The sequence below is a fragment of the Ranitomeya variabilis genome, chromosome 2 (assembly GCF_051348905.1).
Source record: "Ranitomeya variabilis isolate aRanVar5 chromosome 2, aRanVar5.hap1, whole genome shotgun sequence".
Taxonomy (NCBI): domain Eukaryota; kingdom Metazoa; phylum Chordata; class Amphibia; order Anura; family Dendrobatidae; genus Ranitomeya; species Ranitomeya variabilis.
Window position 1 is genome coordinate 267468339 of NC_135233.1, and position 12076 is coordinate 267480414.

Consider the following 12076-nt stretch of genomic DNA (forward strand, 5'->3'; position numbering starts at 1 on the left):
TTTTACTTTGTTTCTCCACATTTCTCTTGGAGAATTTACTTTTGGAAAAAAGTCTCTATACGCTTTGTCTTCTCATGTGTCTGGCGGCATCTCTGCCAAGTATCAAAAAATGTGTAATTGGCAGCATTGAGTGCGCCTTACTGTATTTTACCCATGGTCGACTCTGTGGCTACAGTGACTGCAGATACAGTTGTGGGATAGTGTAAGACTAGACCGAATATGCAGATTTATCTAAATCGCCTGGCAAGTGACACCTAGTCCTCTAGTTATAATCTCCTGTTTGTATACATAGGAGTCCGGTGGGCGGTCGTACTCTCCTACAGTCATACAGGGAAGACTGGACTCATGCAGACAAACACCAGGGATGTCAATGGATACAAATAAAAGTTTTAATTTCCATTTTCAATATGACAGGTTCCCTTTAGGGGTGAATTCGCAGCAGAACTGCAATGTGACCAAAAAGTTCACTGATGTAATTCAGCCTGCACTTGTGTGGATAAAAGTGATGTTTATTGCAGAAACACACAGCCATTCACAATATTCAACCACAATCTATTTCCAAAAGGTCCGCCAGGTTCCTTCCACATATAGTGACAGCAGCACGTCGTCTAATAGCCATCACTGGAAACAATCGTCTCCCCTGTCCAAATATTATAAGGTTCAAAAGTCTCTGATATTTTCTGTTAAAAATGGAAAAAAGATTACAATTATATAAAAAAAGTTAACATTTTGGGGTAAAACTGATGGAAATGCCGCAAATAGTGATGAGCGAATGTGCTGGGATAAGGTGTTATCCGCCATGCTCTAGTGCTAACCAAGTGACTTTGGCATGCTCAAAAAATACGTTCTAGTCCCCACAGCTGTTTGACAGCCACAACACATGCGGGGATTACCTGTTTGTCAGGCAATTCATGCATGTGTTGTGGCTGTCAAACAGCCGCAGGGACTCGAACATATTATTTGAGCATGCCAAAGTCACTCGGTTAGCACTAGAGCATGACGGATAACACCTTATCCCGGCACCTTCGCTCGTCAATAGCAGCAAACTTTCCATTTCAATGTTTGTAGGATGTATCTGCCAGTTATATGTGCATGAGGGTCAGGAAATATTTGCATATATGTGTGAAGAGTGGGTCCCGGAATGAGTTTTACTGGTGGGCTCCTGGCAGGGTTACCAACAGTCCAGAAACTCCAGGACAGTCCATAAAAATAGGGCACTCTTTTTCCCTTTCCATAAAAAAAATGTTTTGAGGAGTCCGTGAATTTTCATCAATTTTTACCATTATTACTGTAATTATCATCAGTTTACGGTTCCCAGTGAATGCTTTTTATCAGAATTCTGATCTGTAGACACGGATCGCTGACAATCATAATGAGTTATTATGGTTTTCCAATGTGTCTGTAAAATACTGTCTGTGATTATTTATTAAGGGGTCCTGAAAAAGAAAAACCTAAGTTGGCAGTGCTGGTCCCTGGTATGGCTGTCAGATGCTGGACTGTAATCCCCCCATATACTTAGCCCTCCATTTATCAGTGTTACCTGGTAACCTGGAGGTCTCCTACACTATTTTACACACCACCACAAGGTCCATGAATGTCTGCTTTTATATTAGACCTACTTGAGGTCCCGCATCCTAATCACTTGGATTCTTTCATGTTGTACAAGTTTATCAGAGCGTAATACAGAATTGTAAAGAAATCTCCATATGAAATGAGAAGCACACAGGGATCTATCCGAGCCCAAAGGGATGAATCGCAGCTCCATACAACGCGAGCCTGTACAGGGCTGTGATAACACCGTAGGATCACACATTTTGCCCTACGCTATAGTTTTAAGATTGCGATTTGCAGCCTTTAACATTGAATCCCGTGTCATTGTACAGGTATCGCATGCACAAATCCCGCATGTACAGCCAATGTGTTCGGATGCGTCATCTTTCGCAAGAGTTCGGTTGGTTACAGATCACGCCTGAGGAGTTCCTCTGTATGAAGGCTCTTCTCCTCTTCAGCATTAGTGAGTATTGCAGTATTGCAGATAGCGTCAACTTCATAAGAAGATTAATGTACTGGAACCTGCCAGCATAGCATAGCTCACAGCGTTCCCTCTGCTGCAAATGTATAAATTATTAACTTTAATTCATATAATGGATGAATTTCCCAAAGAAATGTAAACGGTAAATAAAATAAATATGTCTTGGCAGTAGTATAGGAATGTTACTTAAGCCAGCAGGTTGGAGGAGCCTGTGCATTAGCTAAAAGGGATAAAGTAATTATAAAAACACGGCCCTTCTGGAATTCTGGTGGCGCACAAGTAGGATAACCAAATCCGTCAGCTGTGATGGTATTTTTGGGCTGGCAAGGGCAAATATCCATGGACCCTCCCAGCCTGATAATATCAGCACCTGTCTACTTTATGCTTTACCTTGGCTGGCTATCACTTCATTTTTTTATGATTTATTTAGCTCCCAGCAGTGACCTGGGAGTCAGAGATGCATCCAGTCATCTTCCCCATGCTGTTCCCATTCCATTTGGGCGCCGTTTCTATCAATTTCAGCAATTTCTCTGCCCTCCGAGCCCTCCTTTTAGCGACTTCTGGAAAAATGCTCCAGTTTCCTATTGATTTCCATTATACACATTACTTGAATCAAGCCCATCCCAGTGTCTGACCTGCTTGATTTCAGAACCGATTACTCAAGCATTGTAGTGCTCGATCATCACTGTTTGTGATATATTGTTATGTTCCATTGCCAGCTGGAAAATCTATGGTAAAATATATGTGTTTCGTTTGCCCAGTTGCACAGAAGATTGAGTACGTGACTGTGCTTTATTACATTTTATATGCATGTCTCCCATCCTTAGTTCCTGTGGAAGGTCTGAAGGATCAGAAGTGCTTTGATGAACTGCGGATGAACTACATTAAAGAGCTGGATCGTGTCATCTCCTGCAAGAGAAGCAACCCAGCCTCCAGTTCACGGAGATTTTTCCAGCTCACTAAACTTCTGGATTCCGTGCAGCCGGTGAGAGTAATGCTATTATTATTCCTATAAAAATTTTAAAAAATGTTGAGGATTGAAGAAAAATGGCAAAAACCTAAAATCTCATGAGAAACCCATTACTTCTTTATCAATTTACCATGAAGAATAGAAAAAAGATTGAAATCCACATGGCATGGTCTGAAAATTCACTGACGTGTTTTTAAGACGCAAGGAACAAGTCGGTGACTTTTCAGACCATGCCATGTGGATATCAGTATTTTTTCTATTCCTTATGGAAAATCGATAGAGAAGTTACTTTTTTTTAATGAGATTTATGGAATGTGCCGTTTACCATCAATCCTCAAAAAAAAAACATTCAAGTTGGAAGTCCACAACAGGAGATGCACGTATGGATATGGGAAGGAGGTATGAAAATACAGACATGGTAAGCTCATATAGGACTTTCATCAAAATAAAAAAATGTTTCTAAAATGTTAAAAAAATAAATAAATAAGCCACTAAATGCTGATCAAACTGCACATAAACAGTACATACAGTATAATGGACTCCCACCACTACAATGACAAGTTAATTAATGCTGCTTTCACGGCCATCGGAGTAAGAACAGTCAGAGCTGAAGTAGCTGCACTTTATTCTCCTTTAGGCACATGATCATACAGTGTACACTGCCATATTACTACAATCATAAGGTCATCAGCCATTCAAGAATTGTAGGAACACATTGCCCATCTCCTCTGTGTGGAGACCGTGGCATTCTGGCACGTCAATCATTTGGCATGCTGCTTCCTTGACCTTTTCTGCAGTCTCATGTAGTAGTATATTAAAGTGATTTTTATCTGAGTCATAGGGTATTTTCTGATTACTGTAACCTTAATGGATTTCTAAAATATAAACTTAGGACTCCATGGGCGGTATTACTACTCATACAAGGCAGCATTACAGAAAATGTTTAACTTTCCTGCCTTCACCAACTTTATATGCATCAGACATGGAAGTGGATCCTAATTATGTCAGACTTCATCTATGATCTGTTGTCTATGGGGTCTGTAACCTGACCAGAGATGTCAGTGGAAACAAGGATCTGATATTTTGGCTTTCCGTAAGCTCTATGATATCTATAGCCTACAGCTACTGTCAGAAGTGTCTGGAAAAGTGGCTTGTCTCCATTTTCCTATTGAAATAAAGTTTAAATCTTCTACATTCTTATTTCGTTGGTTGTAGTTTTTACTGCACTTTATGCCCAGTTTTATCTACCCTGGATGTTATCTTTCTAATACATGCAATCAAGCAGATGCAATGGATAAATGACCAAGTATCCCTTTTGACTTATTTGTCTCGTTCCCTGTGCAGAAAAAAATGTACAATTATTGTTCAAGTAACATTCATAATATCTAATGATGTGCTTGTTGTAAATTAATATAAGCCAGAGCTGGGCAAAATGCGGCCCACCCCATACCCTCGCCCGCCTACTGGCCGCCACCACTCGCTTCCTGATATCACCGCTATCCACATCCTCAGGATTGGTGGATGATGGAGCTCCTTCTTTCACCAATCAGTGTGATTGAGGGATTTGCTGAGAATTTTCTGTATGGATTCCTGGGCATAAAATCCTGAGGGTAGTACAGCTACAAATCTCATCTACACGTCGCAGAAAATCCAGAGTGTAGTACAGCTACAAATCTCATCTACACGTCGGAGAAAATCCAGAGTATAGTACAGATACAAATCTCATTTACACGTCTGAGAAAATCCAGAGTGTAGTACAGCTACAAATTCATCTACACGTCGGAGGAAAAACCGGAGGGTAGTACAGCTACAAATCTCATCTACACGTCACAGAAAATCCAGAGTGTAGTACAGCTACAAATCTCATCTACACGTCGGAGAAAATCCAGAGTATAGTACAGATACAAATCTCATTTACACGTCTGAGAAAATCCAGAGTGTAGTACAGCTACAAATTCATCTACACGTCAGAGAAAAACCGGAGGGTAGTACAGCTACAAATCTCATCTACACGTCACAGAAAATCCAGAGTGTAGTACAGCTGCAAATTCATCTACATGTCGCAGAAAATCCAGAGTGTAGTACAGATACAAATCTCATCTACACGTCACAGAAAATCCAGAGTGTAGTACAGCTACAAATCTCGTCTATACCTCGCTGAAAATCCAGAGTGTAGTACAGATACAAATCTCGTCTATACCTCGCTGAAAATCCAGAGAGTAGTACAGATACAAATCTCGTCTATACCTCGCTGAAAATCCAGAGAGTAGTACAGATACAAATCTCGTCTATACGTCGCAGAAAATCAGAGTGTAGTACAGATACAAATCTCATCTACACGTTGGAGAAAATCCAGAGTGTAGTACAGATACAAATCTCATCTACACATCACAGAAAATCCAGAGTGTAGTACAGCTACAAATTCATCTACACGTCGCAGAAAATCCAGAGTGTAGTACAGATACAAATCTCATCTACACGTCACAGAAAATCCAGAGTGTAGTACAGATACAAATCTCATCTAAATCTGTTTCCTGACCGTGGAAACATACCCTTAGAGCTGTTCGACACCGAGTTAAAACATCATTTTTTGTGGATTTTTATTTTGAAATGCTCTTCTCTGCAGTATAAAAAAAATGCAGAATCAGACCTCACAATGTGAATGAGCTGTATAAAATGTAGACCTCTTTCAGGAATAACGCTTTTCTATAGAAGCCATTGAATGAACATTTCCTATACCTGAAAAAATGAGCCAGAATAGATAAATGTCCCTCTATAAATCTGTGAAGCAGGACAGCAATGCACATCTCGTCTCCGAAACTGCAAGCCAGCAGATCGCATTTCATATTTTTGAAGTGCTTTTGGTGTTGTTCATAGTAGATGTTTCGACATTTGTAAGACAAATGGTTGCATATCTTACCTGCTCATTACTGACAGTATTAAATACTGTTATGCATACATTTCAATTCTTCTCTTTCTAGAATGTGTTGATTCTGTTTGCTGTTTACATATATTTTGGATTTTTCTGTTTTTTAGATTGCACGTGAGCTGCACCAGTTTACATTTGACCTCTTTGTGAAGGCACAGATGGTGAGCGTGGATTTCCCTGAAATGATGTCTGAAATAATTTCAGTGCAAGTTCCCAAGATTCTGTCTGGCAGAGTCAAGCCCCTCTATTTCCATAATTCATGAAAAGCCCCTCTTGGCCATTTCTCTCCCCCTGCAGTGTGCCTTAAGGGTCACCATGTACAGATATGCAAAATGGACTCTACTTGCAGACTTCATCATGTCATGCCACACAGGCTTGACCTCTTCATTTGTGAATGTTAAGGACAGTTGTCATGCAAGCAACCTTCTAAGATGTGTGCCACGTCACCGATCCACAAGGGGATCCACTGGAGGACTGATCGGAGGACAGTTTGGATTTCGCGACCTGACTATACAAGTTGTGTGTGCATTGGATTATAGACTGGTCATTTCTAAGGAACTATTGGAATCACAAGTTTAGTTCTGTGCATATGTTCTTTGTCAGCTAACACATCAGTAGATATTCTACAAACAAGCAGTGCGGGGGGTGGTAAAGCCCAGATTTTATATATACAGATATGTACACCAAAAGCACTTATTCTCCTGGCCGCAAATTCTGGGTATAATGGCAAGCAGTATTTTTGTCCTTGCCTATTTTCTTTGATAGATTCAAGGCTGATTATGCACTCTTGTTTTCCGGCCAGGAGACGTCGGGGCTACATCAAAAGCCAAAGCGATGATTGAGTACTTGAGCCTGCACTGAAACAACACCTCTGATAAATGACCCTCTGATTGAGAATCACAGCTGTACTTAAAATATGGGGTTCTGAGCTGACTCTGATGGTGCAAGAGATAAGGAGACGGGAAGCCTTCAGATAAATACACAGAAATTCTTCAGGAATACAGTCAGTACCGTTTCAGTTTCAGACCCTCTAAACTTAGATGGCTCGGGCCACTCACGCAGGTCGTCTCTTCTCAATCAATCCTTCTGCGTCTTTCGGTCCTAAAGACCAAGACAGTAAAGCTGAACACTAAGGCTTTTTTCTACCACATGCTCCATGTAACATGCTTCTCTTGCCTTTTTTAGTGTATTCACTTCATCTCACAGCATGTATATATCTGGACTCTCATGAGCAACCGCAGTTTATATACATTACATAACAGCAAACATTTCACATATAAGAAATGGAGAATTTACAAAAATGTATCATTTTACGCTTTATATCTAGCATTGTGAAGGACACAGATGCACTGTCAGCTCTCACCAAAATACTGATAAGGATCTTACAGTAAGGCTCGGTCCATGAAGTAGGTTCATTTACCTGAATGTATCACTCATGAAGCTATCATTCACTATCATCTATCACTATCATTAGTGTCCAAAAGGGAAAAGACATCTTGTCTAGTCCACAGATATCTACAGAAAGCCTCTCATACAATCACCACTAGCTTTGTGATTTCAGATGTTCTCCTTCCAATAACAACCCAATAATTAACCATACATTAATCAATAATACTGATTTTAGCCATAAAGGTAGATGGGATACACCCATTTTATTAACTATGGTACAACAAATACATGGACAGACCAGAGTTGGCTTATCCTATAATTTACATTAGCAAGTGATGACTCACGGATTCTTTATCCTTGCTCATTAGCAGACTAGTGTATGCAATAAATGCCTGGAAATTAAATTACAGACCCAATAGAGGTAAGACTGTGATTTATAATATGCACAGTAATCTCTGAAACCACCCAAAAAACAATTCTTTACATTTTTCTTATGTCATACAATTGAATAGTCAGTACGCTGGTCACTGATGGGACTAGTCCCTATAATGGGACTCTATGAGGAAAAGGAAGGATCGTGTTCTCTGCATGGACTTTTTCCAGGATACTGTTCTCAACATGGACATTTTCCAGGATCATGTTCTCAGCATGGACATTTTCCAGGATCATGTTCTCATAATGGACATTTTCCAGGATCATGTTCTCAGCGTGGACATTTTTCCAGGAGTATGTTCTTAGCCTGGACATTTTCCAGGATCATGTTATGTTCTCAGCGTGGACATTTTCCAGGATCATGTTCTCAGTGTGGACATTTTCCAGGATCATGTTCTCAGCATGGACATTTTCCAGTATCATGTTCTCATAATGGACATTTTTCAGGATCATGATCTCAGCGTGGACATTTTCCAGGAACATGTTCTCAGCGTGGACATTTTTCAGGAGTATGTTCTTAGCATGGACATTTTCCAGTATCATGTTCTCAGCATGGACATTTTCCAGGATCATGTTCCCAGCGTGGACATTTTCCAGTATCATGTTCTCAGCGTGGACATTTTCCAGTATCATGTTCTCAGCGTGGACATTTTCCAGTATCATGTTCTCAGCGTGGACATTTTCCAGGAGCATGTTCTCAGCGTGGACATTTTCCAGTATCATGTTCTCAGCGTGGACATTTTCCAGTATCATGTTCTCAGCGTGGACATATTCCAGGATCATGTTCTCAGCATGGACATTTTCCAGGATCATGTTCTCATAATGGACATTTTCCAGGATCATGTTCTCAGCGTGGACATTTTTCCAGGAGTATGTTCTTAGCCTGGACATTTTCCAGGATCATGTTATGTTCTCAGCGTGGACATTTTCCAGGATCATGTTCTCAGTGTGGACATTTTCCAGGATCATGTTCTCAGCATGGACATTTTCCAGTATCATGTTCTCATAATGGACATTTTTCAGGATCATGATCTCAGCGTGGACATTTTCCAGGAACATGTTCTCAGCGTGGACATTTTTCAGGAGTATGTTCTTAGCATGGACATTTTCCAGTATCATGTTCTCAGCATGGACATTTTCCAGGATCATGTTCCCAGCGTGGACATTTTCCAGTATCATGTTCTCAGCGTGGACATTTTCCAGTATCATGTTCTCAGCGTGGACATTTTCCAGTATCATGTTCTCAGCGTGGACATTTTCCAGGAGCATGTTCTCAGCGTGGACATTTTCCAGTATCATGTTCTCAGCGTGGACATTTTCCAAGATCATGTTCTCAGCGTGGACATTTTCCAGGATCATGTTCTCAGCGTGGACATTTTCCAGTATCATGTTCTCAGCGTGGACATTTTCCAGGATCATGTTCTCAGCGTGGACATTTTCCAGTATCATGTTCTCAGCGTGGACATTTTCCAGTATCATGTTCTCAGCGTGGACATTTTCCAGTATCATGTTCTCAGCGTGGACATTTTCCAGTATCATGTTCTCAGCGTGGACATTTTCCAGTATCATGTTCTCAGCGGGGACATTTTCCAGTATCATGTGCTCAGCGTGGACATTTTCCAGGAGCATGTGCTCAGCGCGAACATTTTCCAGTATCATGTTCTCAGCGTGGACATTTTCCAGTATCATGTTCTCAGCGTGGCCATTTTCCAGGAGCATGTTCTTAGCGTGAACATTTTCCAGTATCATGTTCTCAGCATCGACATTTTCCAGGATGAGAGAAAAGTTTCCTATACCATTTTGATTATCACCTGATGATTAGAATTAAGAATAGATCCCTCTATCCAACTTCTCTCACTTATGTTAATGACCACGCACAATTTTAATGCTGCGTAAAATGCCTGGCCATTCTGTCTGTAGTTTTCCCTGATAACATGCATGTTTGGCTGAGCCACTTATGCACATCAATTGCTATGGAAAAAGAGAAGAAAGCAGCTAACAAACGTCTGCCACTGCTAACTTCCAGGGAAAATAGCAGAATCGGCTGTGAAAAATATTGATTGTCTATCTGCTCATGAGATCACACATACATATAATCAGTATGATCCTGATCTAACAGACACATGCGGTTCACTATACAGCATTTAGGGTTAAACCTTGCCCTAGGCTGACGCCTGGCATCTATTGTGTATCAGCATAAAATTATGGATGTACGTTTCATGGATAATGTCTATATATCTGTAAAATCACAGTTCAGATACCCTCCAGAAATAATTTACATACAATGTATGAATCGTATATGTCAGCAGCTCATTATAGAGACGCAGACTTTATGTTTAACAACGTAGAGGATGGATGTCCATAGGGGAAGCAGTGAATCATTTAATGAAGCAAACATACAGGTCGTGCCATTATACCCACCTATATATATCTTTAATACTCCTCCTTTGAACAATGAATGCAGAAATATATCTAAAGTATACATGTGATTTTTATCTTCTAGATCTATAGCCTTTATATTTGACTTGCTTTTGGTGGTAAATGTCTCCTGGGATTGGACCAGACAGAACCACCAAAGTACAAGTGCACTAAATTGTTCCCTATACAAGCAACTTTGCACTATGCTTAAAAAATATTTTTGTGGCATTTCCTGGCAATTTTGAACCACACAAAAATCATATATATATATATATATTTTATTTTTGTATGGATAGAATTTAGCTTTACAAAGTGATGTACTGAATGATGAGCACTTTACATTTATTGGCCTCCCGTCACATATTTTATATATAAATCACCATAAGCTGACGTGTTCCTGAGGGGTATAATACTACAGGGGTTAATAGCCTTCTCTTCCTTATGGGTTAGGGTGGCATTTTGCACAGAAAATAGACACAATAGGTCACTGTTCAGAACAATGAGATAAGATAAAAGAAGTTGAAGCAAGACAAGTGGTGTCTGTGGTTTGTGTAAGCTATTCCTTAATCAGAGCCAGCCATAGGTCAAAAAGAAGCCAAGTATTGTCATTGGGTTGGGCGTTGGGCTCATTCCATATTAAACAGTGACCTATTTTACACTTAGGCTCGTAGGGTCTCTTCTAGTATGGAGGGGCCTAACTTCTAATATACCATGGTACATAAGGAGGACATTTAGTAAATTAATACCTATAGAGAGGGGTGGGGGTATTTTTGTTTTTAACTTTTTCAGAGTTTTGCAGATTGATGTTGTGTTCAGGTTGTGTTGACATCAGCGTCCTCTACTGGTGCAGTACTCTGGAGGTCTCGGCATGAGAAGGGCTCCTCCATATGAACTCAGGGTTCAGAGTAAAGCATTGTAGGTGGCTTTCTTGTGAAAAAAGGGGCATTTACTTTGTCAACAGCAAACCTATTGATATATCAGAGTAACATTATGACCAGGGTGATCGTGTCCCATGTACATGTGTTATCTTACCAAACTCTTCTGAAATCTAGTCCACATCTTTCAGAACATTGAAAGTGGACTTAAGCATTTTCTGGACATCATGTATATAGAGGGCATTCTAAATCAGCACTTACCCACAATAACCAAATAGTGGACATAGTCGTAGTAGCAAGATAAACATCAACCTGAGCCGTATGTCGGAGACTCTCCTCTAGAAGCGTTTCTCCAAATACCTCCGACACTATATTTTATGCATTATCTGACAGGATAATGGAAATTGTATGATAAAGGCACATGGACTCATGTGCCACATTATTACTGCTTACATCTGACTGCTTACATGATGGAGCCCTTATTTATCTCACAGGGGTTATTATAATGGGGATTTGCACTATGCCTTGTTGATTTCTTAAAGTAAATTACTAAGATGAAAGCATTTGATTGTAAAGAAGAACCAAAGAATTCACCAGCATCCTAATGAGGATACCTCACCCACATCCTAATGGGGATACCTCACCCACATCCTAATGGGGATACCTCACCCACATCCTAATGGGGATACCTCACCCACATCCTAATTGGGGATACCTCACCCACATCCTAATTGGAGATACCTCACCCACATCCTAATGGGGATACCTCACCCACATCCTAATGGGGATACCTCACCCACATCCTAATGGGGATACCTCACCCACATTCTATTGGGGATACGTCACCCACATCCTAATGGGGATACCTCACCCACATCCTAATGGGGATACCTCACCCACATCCTAATGGGGATACGTCACCCACATCCTAATGGGGATACCTCACCCACATCCTAATGGGGATACCTCACCCACATCCTAATGGGGATACGTCACCCACATCCTAATGGGGATACCTCACCCACATCCTA

The 12076-nt window shown here is 40.5% G+C and overlaps 1 protein-coding gene across 2 annotated transcripts in view; it reads left to right on the forward strand.

The window, feature by feature from the left end:
- Nucleotides 1-8394, forward strand: part of AR (androgen receptor) — a 416052-nt gene extending 407658 nt beyond the window's left edge. The window contains exons 6-8 of one of the 2 annotated variants that reach the window (XM_077284919.1): nucleotides 1884-2014; nucleotides 2860-3017; nucleotides 6039-8394. In XM_077284919.1, coding sequence (XP_077141034.1) covers nucleotides 1884-2014; nucleotides 2860-3017; nucleotides 6039-6194 — 445 coding nt within the window. In that variant the 3' untranslated portion in view covers nucleotides 6195-8394. The remainder of the gene's footprint in view (nucleotides 1-1883; nucleotides 2015-2859; nucleotides 3018-6038) is intronic. The other variant, XM_077284921.1, reaches the window with a different exon arrangement.
- The last annotated feature ends 3682 nt before the right edge of the window (nucleotides 8395-12076 follow it).